Consider the following 19,228-nt stretch of genomic DNA (forward strand, 5'->3'; position numbering starts at 1 on the left):
TCTTAAAGGGGCAATCAGCAGTTGTTACATCAATTTTGGGACTTATACATTAATGATATGTACCCACCTGTTTCTTGAAGAATTCACTTATAAATGCCTTGTGAACTTAGTTCAACTGTTGTACCCCATCAGAACCCAAAATATAAGCTTTTTTTCCTCCAATGTTCGTCAGTTAATATAAACAAACACCGTATATACTCAAAACATGGATAAAACTAGAATGTTGATATCATGGATGGTTGCATTTCTCCAGCCCCATCCCTCAGTTTTTTACCGAAACAGGCAAGGAGTTTTCTTTGTTATTGTTTCTACTGCTTATTGCTGCCAGTGGTAGACTGGCTCTAGCAGCTAAAATATTCAAATATTCCATCTAAATGAATCAATTGTCAATTGAGATACATGTCTAGAAACATAAATCGCTGTACTTTCATATCACATCAAAATATTTTCTAATACTTTCATATCACATCAAAATTATATCAAATTCTTTCACATCAAAATGGGATGGCAATGTTTCAAATAGATCTAGCTTGTGTATCACTTGCTATCACCAGAAATACTTTCAGAAATTAGGATATTGGAAACTCCTTTCGATTTGTATTAACAGCTTAAAGAAAAGAACATTGGCATGAATTACCCTCCTTGAACAAGAAGCAAAACATTGCAAATATTTTCAAATATGTGAGATAATTAACTTGTTCTCTGTAATATTGAGTATCTTTGCAATCATAACATTACGTACTTTCAAGGAAAATAGGCATGTTTCTCGACTCATACCCTGACTTTAAAAAGGGATTTTCGTGAGAATTAGCTTAGAAACATTTTCTGGAATAGTTTTTATTAGAAAAAGTTTTTGTTAACTTGCCTCACTATTGGATTTGGAATGCACTGTACTGTTCATCTCTGAAACTCACTGAGATAATTCCTTTGATACAGCAGTAGCAATATAGGGATATAACATCTACAGAACAGACAGAAAAGGCAGAAATGCTTATGTGTGAGGTGTTGCTGTATACAGTGCATTTGGAAAGTATTCCAAATTGCCTTTCTCCACATTTTGTTACTTTAAAGCCTTATTCTAAATTTGATTAAATTCTTATGGCTTGGGGGCAGTATTTTGACGTCTGGTGCGCGCCCTTTGTTTTTTTCCCTTATTATTGAATATTGAAATATTATCGATTATTTAGACAACCGACATCCTGAAGATGAATTATAAACATCGTTTGACATGTTTCAACAAACTTTACCGGTACAATTAGGATGTATTAGTCTGCCTGTTTTGACCGCCTTTGAGCCTGTGGATTACTGAACATAACGCGCCAACAAAATAGAGTTTTAGGGAGATAATGAGGGACTTTATTGAACAAAACAAACATTTATTGTGTAGCTGGGACTCTTGTGACTGCAACCAGATGAAGATCTTCAAAGGTAAGTGATTAATTTTATCGCTATTACTGACTTTCGTGACTCCTCTATTTGGTTGGAAAATGTTTGTATGCTTTTGTAAGCGAGGCGCTGTCCTCAGATAAGCGCATGGTATGCTTTCACCATAAAGCCTCTTTGAAATCTGACAAAGACGCTGGATTAACAAGAAGTTCATCTTTAAACCAATGTATAACATGTGTATTTTTGTGAATGTTTATTATGACTATTTCTGTATTTTGAATTTGGCACTCTGCAATTACACTGGATGTTGTCGATGTGGTTTGCTAGCGGAACGCCTGCGCCAGAAAGGTTCAACCTGGAGGTTCAGATTAAAAATCCTAAAGTTTTCAGACTAAGCTGTTTTGGCTCTGGGAGTGTATTGTCCACAGGTGAACATGTCATGGAAAGTAATAGGAAATTAAAGTATAGAAAGACTGCCTACTGAAGGAGGGTGAAGATTGAAGCAAAGCCCAAACAGGGACTTGAACCCTGGACCCTCAGATTAAAAGCCTGATGCTCTACTGACTGAACTATCCAAGCTCTAAATTTGCTTATTTTCATACACCTAACCTGCCGGGCAGAGGCACGGACTGACGAGGGGGCATTGTCAGATGGTACATTTCCCCAGAGAACCAGGCCTCCATTCCAAATGATACAATCAATGAAATCTGAACTAGGCAACCCTTCAAAAAAGCAATTTATCCCAGACCTTGTGGCGCATCGGTTGCACAGCTGACTCCACATCAGAAGTTTGCGTGTTCAAATCACGTTGTGGTCAGGGTTCTTATGTGTGCAATAGCTGCCTTTACAAAGCGAAGTCAATGAATCAGCACAAGTACCAATGTGGCTTTACAGTACAAATCTTGCATGAAAACGACCAAACCAATGCTGCTTTAGATGACAATTGTTTCTCACAAAAGCCTGGCTCACTGCAAATTCCTAAATCAGATGATGCTGTGTGATTGACAGACTTAAATCAGTCTTCGAACAGGGAGTTTAAATTAGTTTTTAAAAACTTTAATTTAGCTCATTTATTTGGCACACCTGCATTTGTGGAGTTTGTCCCATCCATTTTCATAATTCTGCAGATCCTCATTTAGCTAGCTCTGTCAAGTTGCATTCACCTTATGACATCCAGTGGGCCACTTTACAAAGTGCATCATCTTTTAAGGGGGGGGCACAGCTATCTTCTCAAGTCTCTCCAGAGTGTGTTTTAGATCGGGCTCAAGTCCGGGCTCTCTGATCAGAGCCCAGTGCCGTTCCCCTCACAAGGCACATTCAGAGAGCCTTGTCCTGGGAAGCCACTCCTGTGTTGTCTTGCAGTCCAGACGGGAGATAGTGCCTGGATTAGGAGGTCGTTGTCCGGATGTTGTGCATTACAGGAACGGGCCACCGCCTTGATGTTAGTGAACCAGGGTGTTTCCAGGCCCAAGGTTCTTAGCGCTCTCAATGGAGTTGTCCTGTGCACTCTCCCCGGGAGGAAGAGCAGGTCTTTCATCAGCTTGAGGTGGTGGTCATCCACACTGATATGTCTGCCAGACATGCACTTTGCCACCTGGTCATCGTTAATTGTATTTCTGCATAGCAATGATAGGAGAGACCATGTGAGGTTATGACAGAGCCAAGTGACTTGGTCTAGGAGAGGGCCCAGAGTCCCAGTGGTGCTGCTGAAAAAGATCCCCACCAGCATGATGCTACCGGAGATGCCGACCATGATCTGATGGTTCCATCTAGAAGGATGAGAGCAGAGGAGGGATGGCTTTAGCCGGAGGTTTACAGAGAAGAGCAGTCTCCAGACATGAAACTGACTGATTTGGATGGCATTCAGGCCAACGTTCAAGAGTTTTGGAGAGAAAAGAAAGAAGGGATACTTCTCATGGTCTGAGAGTCCTTGAGGGGTGCATTTTGGCAAACTCCGAGCAGGCTGTCATGTGCCAGGGTAGGGCAGTTTTACTAGCAAACGAGGAGGAGTGGTTTCCACCTGACCACTCTATCATCAAGGTCTGATTGGTGGAGTGCTGCAGGGATGGTTGTCCTTCTGGAAAGTTCTTCCATCTCCACAGAGGAACTTTGGAGCTCTTAGTTTGCTTTAAACTTCTTCCATTTAAGAATGTTGGAGGCCACTGTGTTCTTGGGGACCTTCAATGCTGCAGACATTTTTGGCACCCTTCCCCATATTTGTGCCTTGACACAATCTTGTCTTGGAGCTCTACGGACAATTCGTTCAACCTCATCGCTTGGTTTTTGCTCTAACATGCACTGTCAACTGTGGGACCTGTCGTGGAAATTTCCTTAATTACCAACTGATGAGAGGGCAAATCACACACGAGTCAGAATTATGCTTAATCTTCACCTTTAATAATAATTAAGCTTTTGCAATAGCATTTTGACTTTCAACAGTTCAGTATCTCTAATGAAAAGTTGAGAGTCCCCCACATAATGGCAAATGGGATCCTTTATAGCAAAGATCCACCCCCTCCTAGACAACATGACAACACAGGTCTTAGGAACTTACAAAGAAAAAACCTTACTTCAGAGAGAATATCCCCTAGTCAGACAGGGTGGGCTATAAATTATCCTTCAGTTTGGTCTCCTAAACAAAGCTCTTATCTCGTCCTTGGTACAAAATGGTACCAAGACATTACCCCCACCCTATGATATATATCAAATTGTGATTTAGATAGAACCAATTCTAAATAGAACCAATCCTGGACAAACTCATGGAGAGGAGAGTGACCCTATAGGTCAACAAAGAGGGAGAATAGAATGATTCCAGACACTGCCACCCTCCTTTCCCCGGTGAGAAAAGTAGGGAGTCTCTGCCACACAGAAAATATATGTTTACACATGATGACCCCTTGACCTCTCCCCTCTCTGCGGCCCATGCAACTTAGTTTTGACATAGAACAAATAACTGCCAATGGCCACCACTATAGTACAACAAAATACATTCTTATGAGAAATAACTCATAAGCATATCATGAAAATAAAACATCTTATCTATGTTACCCAACTAATTCTGATCATTCCACAACAGACCTTATATAGACAGGTGTGTGCCTTCCAAATCATGTCCAATCAACTAAATTTACCACAGGTGGACTCCACTCAAGTTGTAGATACATCTCAAGGATGATTAATGGAAACAGGATTCACCTGAAGTCTCATAGCAAAGGGTCTGAATACTTATGTAAACAAGGTATTTTTCTTTCATTTTTAATAAATGAGCAAACATTTCTAAAAACCTGTTTTCATTTTTGTCTATTTTGTGTAGATTAATGAGGATTTATTTTAATTGTAATAATTATTAGAATAAGACTACCAAAACAAAATGTGGAAAAAGGGAAGTTGCCTGAACTGTGTGATTCAAACCAGGGTGTCTGTAGTGACGCCGCAAGCTCTGAGTTGCAGTGCCTTTGACCGCTGCACCACTCGGCAGACCCAAAGTCATGTTCTAGTGCTGTCGCCAACTAAAATATATCTTGGTCAACCAAGAGTCAGTCGTCTGTTCATTCTACCAAACGATTGGGTAAAATGTTATAACGTGTATTTTTTCATATATAGACACACCCCATGTGTTTAATAAAATCAACTATCTAAATGAAAATTATACAAATCTAAAGGTCATTTTTTATTGTAAACATAAATAAAGCAAATAAAAACATTGCAGCCTGCAGTTAAATATCCCGTTAAAAATAAATGTCCTTTATAAATCACATTATTGGATGCACTTGGCCTGTCTACAACCAACTTGAAACATTGTATCAACTGGGTCATCCAAAACTAGCAATAGTAAGCTTGCAACACTGTATAAAATATTCTGGGCCCTCAAGATTCCCGCTCAAGTCAGTTTTGTACTGACACAGCTCTAGGCTATTTGTGCAAAGAATAAAAAGTCATCGGGGATTTTATGACATTTCCACTGGATCAGAGAATTTCATTTTCCCTTTCAATGATGAGTGGTTATCGAGAGTTGGAAATATATTTTAAATACTTTGAGCAACTATTGTCATTCGTAATTGATTCTAATAAGACTTTGTTTACTTGCTGTTTTGAGGTGAAGAAAAAAATACTTTGAGAAATCCTAAATAATTTCAGTTTGCTAAATCCAATGGTTGTAAATCGAGAGTCACCTTAACTTTATTGACAACACCCCAATGGATACTGTCATTAATGCGATTCTTCAATAATTAAACATCATTCTTAATACTGTTGCCGTTCAGTTACAGTCACATGTTCAACTATCATCAGCTGATCCAGGAAATCATTTTCTGAATGCCAGTCACATGACAAACATCACGACATGCAAACATCACGACAGTTATGCCGTGCTCCACGTTGGATCCAACATCCCTAACAAATTAATGTTTATAATTTGTTATTGTCTGCTTGATTTACAGTAGGGTGTCATTAGTCTGTTTGGACACAGAAATACTTGGCTCATAATGTGTAGAGAATTGTTCCTTGATGGACAGGCTATTGTACAATACACAGAGATATTTTCTTATTGAGGCCATTTAGTTAGGTAACATTCTACTGTAATATTCAGAATACATTGTGAAAACTAAAATCTTCGCTCACCATTTTGGCTCCATGCAGATATACTTCATCGATAACTAGTGGTTTCCTCATTAGCAGATATACTACATCCATAACTAGTGGTTTCCTCATTACCAGATATACTACATCCATAACTAGTGGTTTCCTCATTACCAGATATACTACATCCATAACTAGTGGTTTCCTCATTACCAGATATACTACATCCATAACTAGTGGTTTCCTCATTACCAGATATACTACGTCCATAACTAGTGGTTTCCTCATTACCAGATATACTACATCCATAACTAGTGGTTTCCTCATTACCAGATATACTACATCCATAACTAGTGGTTTCCTCATTACCAGATATACTACATCCATAACTAGGGGTTTCCTCATTACCAGATATACTACATCCATAACTATCGGTTTACTCATTAGCAGGGAGGAGTTTCTACAACCAAATTGTTTGTGCATTGCCCTCGTGCCGCAATTGTTAGCAAACACAGAAAGGGGCCTGTATTGGAGACCAAATGCGCCTGGCACACTGCTTAGGGATTCAGCAACTGTAATGACTTTTTTCTAGCCTACAATCATCAATGTTATTATTAATGTGTAAACAAGACAAAATAGGACTATTGTTGCTCACTTGACTGTCTTAAGACAATTGTCAAATGATTTTAGCATTCATTACAGACGACAATTGTTATACAAAATCATGGTTATGCTCTGGGCATCACCTTTTTCTAGTGGATTTCCGCTGTTGTGGGCCTTTAACCATTTGTCTGACTTTTTTTGTTCACACAGGAGAGAGACGGGACTATCATGGATCCTCTGGGGAGCCTCAACAACCTCATGATGCTGACGAGGCAGAGAAGAGTTCCTCCAGATCAGAACACCTCAAGAAACACCAGCAGAGACCCACAGGGAAGAGAACTCACCGCTGCTCTGACTGTGGGAAGAGATTCACCTCCTCAGCAGACCTCAAAAGACATCAGAGAATCCATACAGGAGACAAACCTTATAGCTGTGCTCAATGTGGGAAGAGATTCACCACCTCATCAGGCATTAAAATTCACCAGAGAATCCACACAGGAGAGAAACCTTATAGCTGTGCTCAATGTGGGAAGAGATTCACCACAGCATCAGGCATTAAAATTCACCAGAGAATCCACACAGGAGAGAAACCTTTTAGCTGCTCTGACTGTGGAAAGAGTTTTGGTACTTCAGGATGTTTAAAATCACACCAGAGAACACACACAGGAGATAAACCTTATAGCTGTGATCAATGTGGGAATAGTTTTACTAAAGCTGGCAGTCTGACTAAACATCAGAGAACACACACAGGAGAGAAACCTTTTAGCTGCCCTGACTGTGGAAAGAGTTTTGGTACTTCAGGTTGTTTAAAATCACACCAGAGAACACACACAGGAGATAAACCTTATAGCTGTACTCAATGTGGGAAGAGTTTTACTCAGTCAACCAGCCTGATATCACACCAAAGAACACACACAGGAGAAAAACCTTATAGCTGTACTCAATGTGGGAAGAGTTTTACTCAGTCAGGTGGCCTGAAATCACACAAGAGAACACACACAGAGGAGACAGCTTATGGCTGTACTCAATGTGGGAAGAATTTTGTATCAATTGGCTATCTGAAGAGGCACCAGAGAACACACACAGGAGATAAATATTTTTGCTGTGATCAATGTGGGAAGAGTTTTGGTACATCTGGCTATCTGAAGATACACCAGAGAACACACAGGAGAGAAACCTTATAGCTGTGATCGATGTGGATACTCTGATAAACGATCAGTTGTTTCCTGATATCAATTAAATAATGTCACAATGTAGAATGTTTATACATTGTAGTAGGAGTATTTTAATGATGTCACAATGTAGAACCCTAAACGTTTGTCCCCTGTTCTATTGATTTGGACACGTTAAAACTGTGTTTTGACATTGGGCTATCCCATCCTAGCAAAATGTAATTGAAAAGATGTTGAAAAGAAGACTATGCCCAATGTCCAGTACACGTTTGGTTTTAGTTGAGAGGATTTCACATAGCCTGGTTCCTCTCTAGGTTTCTTCCTAGGTTTTGGGAGTTTTTCCTATCCACCGTGCTTCTACACCTGCATTGCTTGCTGTTTGGGGTTTTAGGCTGGGTTTCTGTACAGCACTTTGAGATATCAGCTGATGTACGAAGGGCTATATAAATAAATTTGATTTGATTTAAAGTAATTGAAGCCATCAGAATGTTGATTCAGCAGACAGTTGCTGTTGAAGTGAGAAAGGCAGGGATGTTCTCAATACGAATGGACACAACACAGGATTTAACATCCAAAGATCAGTGTGCAGTAGTTCTGCGATATGTCACAGACTCATTGTGGTCATTGACTGTGAGTCATCGATTGGACAGTACTTTGTGGACCTTGTGAAACAGACCCTTGAGAAGATGGACATAGATATCAAACAGTGTGTTGGTAATGCAACAGCTCTTTGCTGGCTTCTCCATCTCGTTAGTGGGAAGGTGTTTCACCTGAGCTGGTCCAGGTTCTATTTAAGAGTGTCTGGCCCAGTGCTCCAGTTGTCTTGATAGATGTGGAGTCAACACCTTTAGTTGCTCCACCTTTTTGGTTTGCTTCCTGTCTTTAAGTTTGGTGTGGGTTTTTCTTTTGTTTGAATGTTCATTAGTCTTCCAGTTTAGTTTTTCAGTTATTCTGTTTTTTTATCCCCTTATGTTTGTGTATTAAATATTTGTTTATTTTAGTTTTTTCCTGTGAAACCATTGTGTTGCATTCATGTCTGAAATGTGCTGTATAAATAAAGGTTGATTTGAACATATTGCAAAAAAAATTAACCCAATGACTGACAATCAACAGACTTAATCATTTATTTAACCTTTAACTTGGCAAGTCAGTTAACATCAGTCAACTGACTCTCTTCAAACCAATGAACAAATATGTCCCAAAGCAACACATATCTTGGTCCATCTTAGTGTAAATACAGTATGTCTTCCACTATGGTTTGTCATTTTAGTATCACTTTTCAACCAACCCAGTGCATTTGTTGAACCTGAAAAATGTTGAAATCAACAATATGTTAAAGGATTCAACTACTTAAAACTGAAACTAACAAATGGATCAAGCAGATCTATCTCACTTTTCCAGCCTGCTGAAGGTGTGGTGGAGTGATAAACATCACCACCGGCTCTACCAGGGGCTTCCAATTCTTGACTGCCCCTGCAACACAGAAATAAATATATTTAGTCATATTATATAAAACACACAAATTAATAGATATGGAGCATCTATGGCCTCAGTTACACCTGGCAACCAAAATGTGATTCCTGTCATCCGATCATTCTAAGCTCCATTAGGTTCAGATCTAACAGGATGGGCCTTTGACATAGTCTGGACACAGTCAGGCCACCAAATATGCATAAGCAGTGTAAAGAGATGTGGAGAAAAGTAAATTCTACACAAATTACCTTCATAATATCAAAGAACAAATATGTGTGCCTGAGAGGAAATTAACATTCATACAGCCAAAAGGGATGAGAGATTACACCAATATCAGACAATTTGCACTAATGTAAATAAACATGGATGATGGAACATATTACCTTTTGCTGACGTGATGAACCGTTAAGGCGACATAAATATTTACCATCTAAACCATGTGTGACCTCACCTCTCTGGCTGTAGAAGTGATCTTCCTAACCAGTCCCTCAACAGCTCTCTGACTGAGCTTCACCCTCACTGGGTCTTCAGAGGAGAGGAGGGCTGAGGAGGGATGGAAGGATAAATGGATCAGTCAGTCAAAAAAGTGTAGAGCTGCTGTCTGACAAAATCACTATTTTAGTAGTTCATTAAAGTAAATAAGGCTTTATGACTGCTGAATACCAACTATTAATCACTTAGATCATGTTTTTTCAGATCCTTGGGACGTCACTAGCCCGTTGAAGTTGACATTTAAAGGGGTTAAGGTAGGGTTTAGGGTAGGGATGTCCCAAGGATCCCGGATAGCATTGACCATTGTGGATTCTTCTGTCTCTTACATAGCAGGTGATGGGTTCTGACTTCTGAACTTGAAAATATTAAATATCCTTATTATGTGAAATTGAATGAAACAATAATGTATGTTGATGCTAATATGATGTACAACATTCCATGACGTTTCTATATGATGACCAAAGCCTGATATATTTAATATGCCATGTACTATTTTTTAACCGTTTCACTAATTCATTTTATTGAACTTAATCATTATGATTCAACATCAGTTCACCGTCTCACCTCATACTGTATTGGAGCAGCAGCAGCTGTCTGCCCAGTTCAACATCAGTTCACCGTCTCACCTCATACTGTATTGGAGCAGCAGCAGCTGACATGATCTATGATGCTAATAATCATGTTTTGAATCTGAGAGTAAATAGAGCCGACGACAACTCTAAAAATGAAGAGTTCAACTGGAGTTAATCTCGGATCCCCTAAGAACCGTGGGGTTCTTGGTCAATGAAAAACAGCCCCAAAAGGTTATTCAAAGAACTTGTTCGAATGTGGGTTCATCGAGGAACTTATTTTATTGCTGGACTTCTTCCAGGAACTTCGCAATTACAACTGAAAACGATGGTGACAAGTTTGGATGCGACAACAAGTTAAACATGTTAAGTTTGGGTTGATGTTTGACTCTGAATATGTCTCGACATAATTTATATATAATAATAATAATATAACATACTAATAAGGAATAACGAATACAATGATGGTTTTCTGTGATTATCTTCCATAACGTTACTATAGCTAATTACCGTAAATATTAGAAAGCCGGGTTTGACCGTCTACGTTGTATGAGCTACAGTACAGTACCGTTATCTAGCTAGATAAGGTTATGTCCTAACTAGGCACAACTAGGTTTGGATTATTTCCCTGAACTATATTCTTTCCCATGTATTGTATATCGTTTCCATAAAGCCAACATGGCTTTACACTCATTAACGCAAGTTTCCAATCTAGAGCAGTTCTCACTTTTGTGATAATTAACTAGTTAACGTGCGTCTTTCAGGTGATTCTGTCACTGACGTATAATCTTGTGCACGGAACGCTTCTTCAATATCAACAGCTAGTCAGCCACCTTGGTTCACTAACTTTATGGAAAAAGGTTAATTAAAAAAATAGTGTAACCAATGTGAAGTGGGTAGCTAGTTAGCGGGGTGCGCGCTAACAGCGTTTCAATCGGTGACGTCACTCGCTCTGAGACCTTGAAGCTGCTCTGCAAAGGTCGCGGCTTTTGTGGAGCGATGGGTAACGATGCCTCGAGGGTGGCTGTTGTCGATGTGTGCAGTGGATCTGTGGTTCGAGCCCAGGTAGGGGTGAGGAGAGGGACAGAAGCAATACCGTTACAATAGCAACTCCTCATACTGGGAAGAACCCCCTTCCCACACACACACATTTTCAGTTTTATTTCAAACGTAGTACCTGAACGGAGAATAAGCATTTTTTCTTTAAATCGTAACTTAACCTAAAGTGGACACACTCCAGTTTGAAACAACTGCCCAGACTTTGTAGACTTGAATAATGCTGAAACCTCATCTGTATCAAATTATCCATTAAAGATACCAACTCAAAACCTACATTTCTCTACATATGGGTTGTTTAAAATGTATCTAATTCTTTTCCCAGTATTACTTCCATCAAATCTCTAGTAATCATTATACACACAATTTATCATATCATACATCCTCATCGCCAAATGTGGTAGTTCATTTCTTTAAAGTAAATGAGGAGAGAAATTTAAAACACAAGTCAGTTATTCTTAAACTAAATCTTTATTCACTTATTAAGGGATCAGGTCAATACAACACACATATAAAGTGAATCAATTGAGTGCTCTATGATAAGGATGGCTGGTCAACAAATCACCCCCAGATGATTCGTTGAGAGCCACGACAAAAGTAAAAAGGCCTTTCACAGCCAAAATACACCCCTTTCAATCTACATGACAAACATATGTATAGAACGGGTCACAAGATTAAGATTGGAATGAAAGATACTGTCTGCTGAGAATTATAAGTATCTGCTACAAAAACAGTCCTCTTTGTGTAGAGACAAGGGTCTGGCCCTGGGGTCATCTCTCCCTGGTGCCATATAGAACAGAAAAATTAACTCATACTCTGGAATGTGGTCTCTTTAAGGTTTCATCACCCAAAAGACACTGTAAATCTCCTGTCAGTGTTTCCTCCCAGAGGCCCATCCTCAGTAGAACAGACACAATAGTTCTAAGAACCCTCTATTCTGTTGCATAAAACCACCAATTAATGCAGTGAAAGTATTATAACAAAATCTTACTCTCAGTGTCCACTGAAAGTTGACTTGTAACAACAACTGGGACCAAAAAGAAACCCATTATGAGATCCACTAAATCTGCCCAAGAAGAGGCAAACAAAGGAAAAACCCACAACAAACTTAAAGACAGGAAGTAAACCAAAAAGGAGTTACAAAAAATAATTTATTATCTTCAATACCATTCATTCTTTACAACTCATAATTTACATACATACACAAATAATGGTATTTTAAATAAACTAATTAAACTAAACATAAACCCCAAACAAAACCTCAGGGGAGCATCTTCCCTCCCCGTCACCCTACAAAATACCTCTCCCTATCTCCCCATCCCTAATCTATCCTCTTACAAATCTAAATGACACCCAGCCCTAATCCCCCCTTCCACCTCTCCCGAGCAGCATGCTGCCCCCACTTCGTCTCCTCCCTCTTCATCCTCCCCCTCAAATCTCCTTCCACCCTCCTCACTATCCCTTCCACCCCCCAATCTCTCCCTGTCTTCACCATGTTCTGCCTTGCTTCCCACAGCCCCCGTTTAAAGAGACTCATGAGAAGCCAGAGCAGAAACCTGTCCCTATCTGTCCCTCTCGCTCTCCCTACACCCCTCTCTAACCTGGCCCACGTCAATACAAAATCCCCTTTACCAAACCTAACAACACCCGTGCCCTAGCCCATACTACTCCGGCAAAGGCACAGTCCCAAAAGACATGGCGCACAGTCTCCTCCCTGCCACAAGAGGATCTTAGACAGGTGGGGGATTGCACCAAATTATACCGGTACAAGATGGAACGTACCGGCAAACACTTATGAAGGCTCAACCAATTCAGGTCCTTGAGCCTGTTATCCAGACCCCGCGCCTGCACTCCCTCCCAGACCACTTCCGAGATGCCCACTACAGGCGCCGGACTCCCTGCCTTTCTGACCTCCTCGTACAGGTGCCTGTGATCTAAACCTACTCGGGCAACTTCAACCTCAGGGTGCGCACGCAGCCACTTGGCCGCATGACCGAAGTGCCACGGCAGCTGCTCCGCCGAGGACCCGCGTTAGACCACACCATTATGCGTCTCGCCTGATACGAGAAAAACACCCGCAGGAGGTAACCGGACGGGTGTATCACTGGCTGAGCAAGCTCCGTTAACAAGAAAGAAACAAAAATTGTGTCCAGCTTGAGGGGGAAATGTGGTACCCCCCTACCTCCCTCCCCGATGGGACAGATCATGCGTGCCCTGGCGACCCACTCGCACCTGCCACTCCACATAAACTGAAACAAGCCTCACTAGAGGCCTCCTCAGACAAGCCGGCAATGGGTAGATGTACGCCAAATACAAAAGAGACGGCAACACATCCACCTTTAGGACCAGGACTTTGCCCATAAAAGACAAATACCTAGCTTTCCACATTGCTAGCTTCCTCTGTACCACTGCGATACGCATGTTCCAGTTTAGCGTCGCTGAGCCGGAGGTCTCAAAATGGACCCCGAGAATCCTCAGGGCCCCCTCACAGAGAGATAACCCCCCAGGCACATCCGTTCTACCGCGCCATCTTCCGAAAAACTTGACGGAAGACTTTGCATGGTTCAGAACTGCTCCCGACGCTCGGGTGAAATCCCCAAAGATGGCAAGGGACCTTGTCAGGCACGAGTCCTTGCACAACAGCAAGGAAGTGTCGTCGGCGTACTGCGTCATCTTAACACGCAGCCCACTGCTCCCAGGGATCAACAAGCCCTCCACCCCTGTGTCTGCCCTAATGGCAGCCCCCAGAGGCTCCATGTACAGAACGAAGAGGAGAGCCGAGAGTGGGCATCCCTGCCTGACCCCAGACGAGAGGTCAAAAACGTCACCTAAGTGACTATTTACACTAACTCGACACCCCGCTCCGACATATAAAGTATGGATCCATCCTATAAACTTCTCCCCAAATCCTAATCTACCTAACACCCTGAATAGAAAAGATCTATTCACGCGATCAAAGGCTTTCGCCTGATCTAGCGCTGCTACCATTAAAGGCAGCCCTCTATCTTCAACCCAGGCGATGGAGTCCCTGATCAACTGTAAGGTTCCATCTTATTGAGCGGCCCTCTACCCCGCACGTCTGATCCTCATGGACGACATAGGGAAGGGCTGTGCGCAACCGGTCTGCTAAAACCTTTGCAAGAATCTTGTAATCTACGCACAGCATGGTCAATGGCCGCCAGTTGCCAAGGTCAGTTGCTTCCCCCTTCTTATAAAGAAGTTTCTCAAAACCTTCTCAAAACCTTCTTACGGCTAAATTCATCGTTAGAACCATTGGATGCCTTAAGAAGCGTTTGAGAAACCGGGACCAGGTATCCAGTTTCCTCCTCTTCTTCCTCCTCCTCCTTTTTCAATGTAACAGTCATCTCTCCCTCCTCCTCCTCCTCCTCCTCCTCCTCCTCCTCCTCTTCCACTCCATAAACTGCATCCTCCTCTCGCTGAAGCGTGACAAGAAATAACTACATTGAAAGACCTGAACCGGAGCGTTGTTTGTAGCTGCTTTTATGCGTGCAGAACAAATTCTCTACTTCCTGTTTGCGTAGTCTTTCTAAGTACCAGAAAGCTCCACTCGGGGGAAAATAACACCATTGAACACAATGAAAATCCAATTTAACCATTGTAATAAAATAATCTGTTACCTTCTAACAGGATGGCAGCACAGCCATTGTAACGGTGTAATGCAGCTACATTTTAAAAATATATTTAACCTTTATTTAACTCGGCATGTCAGTTAAGAACAAATTCTTATTTACATCGACGGCCTGCCCCGGACAAACCCAAACCCAGACGATGCTGGGCCAATTGTGCGCTGCCCTATGGGACTCCCAATCACGGCCTGTTATGAAATAGCCTGGATTTGAACCAGGGTCTGTAGTGACTCTTCCAGCTTCCTCAACAATGGAGTAGCTTCCCCTGCTTTCCTCAACAATGGAGTAGCTTCCCCTGCTTTCATCAACAATGGAGTAGCTTCCCCTGCTTTCATCAACAATGGAGTATCTTCCCCTGCTTTCCTCAACAATGGAGTAGCTTCCCCTGCTTTCATCAATAATGGAGTAGCTTCCCCTGCTTTCATCAATAATGGAGTAGCTTCCCCTGCTTTCCTCAACAATGGAGTAGCTTCCCTGCTTTCATCACTGCTTTCATCAATAATGGAGTAGCTTCCCTGCTTTCATCAACAATGGAGTAGCTTCCCCTGCTTTCCTCAACAATGGGAGCTTAGCTTTCCTCAACAATGGAGTAGCCCTGCTTTCATCAATAATGGAGTAGCTTTCCTCAACTGCTTTCATCAATAATGGAGTAGCTTGCCCTGCTTTCCTCAACAATGGAGCAGCTTCCCCCTCAACAATGGAGTATCTTTCATCAATAATGGAGTAGCTTCCCCTGCTTTCATCAATAATGGAGTAGCTTCCCCTGCTTTCCTCAACAATGGAGTAGCTTCCCCTGCTTTCATCATAGCATAAATCCATGTGATTTGGTTAATTTTCAGTCACACGTGCATACGGGAAAGGCGTGTCTGATGTCTGCAGGTCAATGCAACTGAGAAATATGATCCTTGTAATTATTCTATGTATTCTATGTGAATTTCAGTAGTGGTAATGATTGTGAAATATTTTGTTCATTTCACGAGAGCAACATGATAATTAATGATTTCTGGACACAACTCATGTTATTCTGGTTGAACAGTGAGAGACTAGTTGATTAAGGAGTAAGTCTTTTTTGTGAATGGTTAGGAAATAATATGTCATCTTTTACTCGTACCTCAGCCAGCATTGTGAATGGTGTCATTGAGGCGGTGACATACTAGACCATGGCAGTAAATCGAATACTTAGGTGTTTTTAGTCATGCATGAAAGGTCTGGGGTGGTTCTGTGGTTATAAGTTACAGACCTTGGAATACATTTCTGGCCCTGCGGGCAGGGTCTGAATCAAACCCAATGTCCACCTGGTACACTGACAGGGTCTGAATCAAACCCAATGTCCACCTGGTACACTGGCAGGGTCTGAATCAACCCCAATGTCCACCTGGCGGCACACTGACAGGGTCTGAATCAACCCCAATGTCCACCTGGTGGCACACTGACAGGGTCTGAATCAAACCCATTGTCCACCTGGTATACTGTCAGGGTCTGAATCAAGCCCAATGTTAAGGGGAGGGAAGATTGGTCAAGAGGGTGATGATTATTGTTGTTCTACTGCCTGATTGTTATGCAACAACACTGTTTACAAAAGCTTTGATAAAGAACAAGAAGGCCCACACACTGTTTACAAAAGCTTTGTTAAATCAGCACAAACCTTTTCAGCTGTGCTAACATAATTGCAAAGGGTTTTCTAATGATAAACTTCGATTAGCTAACACAATGTGCCATTGGAACACAGGAGTGATGGTTGCTGATAATGGGCCTCTGTACACCTATGTAGATATTCCATTTAAAAAAATCAGCCGTTTCCAGCTACAATAGTCATTTACAACATAAACAATGCCAACACGGAATTTCTGATCAATCTGATGTTATTTTAACGGACAAAAAAAATTGATTTTCTTTAAAGAAGAAGGACATTTCTAAGTGACCCCAAACTTATGTACAGCAGTGTACATCTACATGCTGTATTGTTACACCATGTAGGAGCAGTATGGACCTAGTCTGTTCATTATATACATCTACATGATGTATTGTTACACCATGTAGGAGTAGTATGAACCTAGTCTGTTCATTATATACATCTACATGATGTATTGTTAATTATTTAGATTTAGTTTGACTTAATGAAACTGACTTAAATGTGCGGTAGTAAACCTTTTTTATTCGCACTAATCAATCAACACATTCAGGTCTTTGTATGTCTCAACATAATAGTATTATTTAATTAAATCAATTTAAAATAATCTTTGTCTGAAAATAAAATATGATCCTCAACTGCGTTTCCCCTCCAGTCAGCAAACGGCGATGTGCGTCTTTCAGGCGACGCTGCCAGCGTGACGTATAATCTAGTGGACGGTTCTTCAGAAACAGCTCGTCAACCACCTCGGTAGCTGTCTAGCCAACATAGCCGAAAGATTCAAGCTATTTATACGCTTTTGGTTTATATTAGCTACCGCGTTTTAGACACACTTCTGTCGTATCTACTTGTGAACCTATTTAATTTAATATTACGTTATTTTGTATTAGTCAGCTATAGTATCTGTCTGGTTAAGTTAGCACTAGCCTAGTCGCTAATGATAATAGCTAGCTAGCTAACATCCCCGAACATGAGCTCCCTAAACATCTCCCCTCCTGTTAAAGAAGAGGAGGTCTGCTGGACGGAGAAAGAAGCTCTGGGGTTGAACATTGTTGTGAAAGAGGAGGAGGATGTCACAGTAAAACAAGAAGTAGAGGGTGAGGCTGTTACAGTGAAAGAAGAGAAAGACGTTTTAGTGAAAGAAGAGGAAGACTCGTTCAGAGTGAAAGATGAGGAGGATGTTACTGTGAAAGAAGAGGAGGATGCAGTTTTTGGAGTGAAGATGGAAGGGGAGATTACTGTCACATTGAAAGATGAAGAGGTGGAGATAGGAGATCCGATTAACATCAGTAAGTTCCGCCTTAAATTGGTTTTCAACTTTGGATATCTGGAGTTGGCTGGTCAATACCTCTTCAACGGAGGGCCCTGGGATGATGACTAATATGTCTAGAATCAGACGACGTAGAGAGAGCAAGCTACTCCTTGTTTTCTCTGTTCCGTTTCCAAAAAGTGACTTAACATATATATTTGAGAAGGGTCTATCTGCTGACCGCAGACTGGGGGACATGGCATGTGGTGTTTTTAATGTAGTGATGATTTACTACACACCGAGCCCCCCGATAGTGCCATGTGAGAGTTGGGTTGGCTACACCAAAAATCATGGATATACTGAAAAGATGTCTCTGCCCTCACAAGTGGAGTCGTTTTCCACAAAGCGGCACGGTGGGTTGTCTAGCTCCCGCGTATCCACCAATCCAAAGAAATGATCAATCTTATTATTATTATCTATTGTTTATAATCTATGAGGGTTGTTGACGTCAACCGCCTGTATTCAATGGAGAGAGATGCTAAGCTATGAGCATGAATATGCATAGCGATATGGAGACAACTCCAAAAGTGTTTTTATCAAAGTTGTCGGTATGTCACGTGTCCTGTCCACATAACAACCAAAGAATTACCAAACTTCTGTTTGATCAAGTATACCTCACGTAGTAAATAAGCCATTCATTTTGTTGTTGACCAAATTCGACACTAGCCCACTGGCATGACCTAGAGAGATAAAACCACTTGGATGCAACCTACTGTAACCTACTGCAGTGACCTAGAGAGATACAACCTACCCTAACCTACTGGCTTGACCTAGAAAGATACAACCTACTATAACCTACTGGCATGACCTAGAGAGATACAACCTACTGTAGCCTACTGGCATGACCTAGAGCAGGGGTGTCAAAGTCAAATGGACGGAGGGCCAAATAAAAAATTTAGCTACAAGCCGAGGGCCGGACTGTTCGAATGTTCATTGAAAATGTTTTAAATGACGCATATAGTCTAGTGAACCTAATTGAACCTACTGAAAACCTAACAAATATATTCCAATATGATCAGATAAATAAAGCAATATTTTCTTATGGCTCTGTCAGTAATCTTTAATTTTCAACAGACACAAAAGACAAATTTCCTTTATATAAAAATCCCCATAACATGAACATTAAATGAAAGAAACCGGTATTCAAGGCACCATCAGTAGCCTATATTTTCTATTTTAGCAAAAGTGGGCTAAATTTACTTCAAAGAAAAAAACAATAATAGCAATTTTCTATCATCCACTCAACTGAAATATTTTTAAAATATAATTGGATTGAAATACAATAAAATAAAGTGCAAAAATCTATTAATCAA

General features: G+C 41.0%; 4 protein-coding genes and 1 non-coding gene across 6 annotated transcripts in view; 4 read left to right on the forward strand and 1 right to left on the reverse strand.

The window, feature by feature from the left end:
* The window catches only part of LOC118365091 (zinc finger protein 501-like), a 289,246-nt gene extending 280,507 nt beyond the window's left edge, over positions 1-8,739 (forward strand). For both annotated transcript variants that reach the window (XM_052490222.1, XM_052490223.1), the window contains exon 2: positions 6,778-8,739. In XM_052490222.1, the coding sequence (XP_052346182.1) occupies positions 6,778-7,751 (974 nt within the window). In that variant the 3' untranslated portion in view covers positions 7,752-8,739. The remainder of the gene's footprint in view (positions 1-6,777) is intronic.
* Positions 1-19,228, forward strand: part of LOC127914382 (uncharacterized) — a 402,938-nt gene that overhangs the window by 287,617 nt on the left and 96,093 nt on the right. The gene's annotated exons all lie outside the window — the stretch shown is intronic.
* Positions 1-19,228, forward strand: part of LOC118365116 (gastrula zinc finger protein XlCGF17.1-like) — a 148,289-nt gene that overhangs the window by 37,567 nt on the left and 91,494 nt on the right. The window lies entirely within an intron of this gene.
* Positions 1,893-1,965, reverse strand: trnak-uuu (transfer RNA lysine (anticodon UUU)). The gene has a single exon. It is a non-coding gene; the product is annotated as a tRNA-Lys (tRNA).
* LOC118365103 (zinc finger protein 664-like) overlaps positions 17,278-19,228 on the forward strand; it is a 37,843-nt gene continuing 35,892 nt past the window's right edge. Inside the window, exon 1 of the mRNA XM_035747055.2 lies at positions 17,278-17,895. Within this exon, the coding sequence (XP_035602948.1) occupies positions 17,577-17,895 (319 nt within the window). The 5' untranslated portion in view covers positions 17,278-17,576. The remainder of the gene's footprint in view (positions 17,896-19,228) is intronic.

This window comes from Oncorhynchus keta, chromosome 32 (assembly GCF_023373465.1).
Source record: "Oncorhynchus keta strain PuntledgeMale-10-30-2019 chromosome 32, Oket_V2, whole genome shotgun sequence".
Taxonomy (NCBI): Eukaryota; Metazoa; Chordata; class Actinopteri; order Salmoniformes; family Salmonidae; genus Oncorhynchus; species Oncorhynchus keta.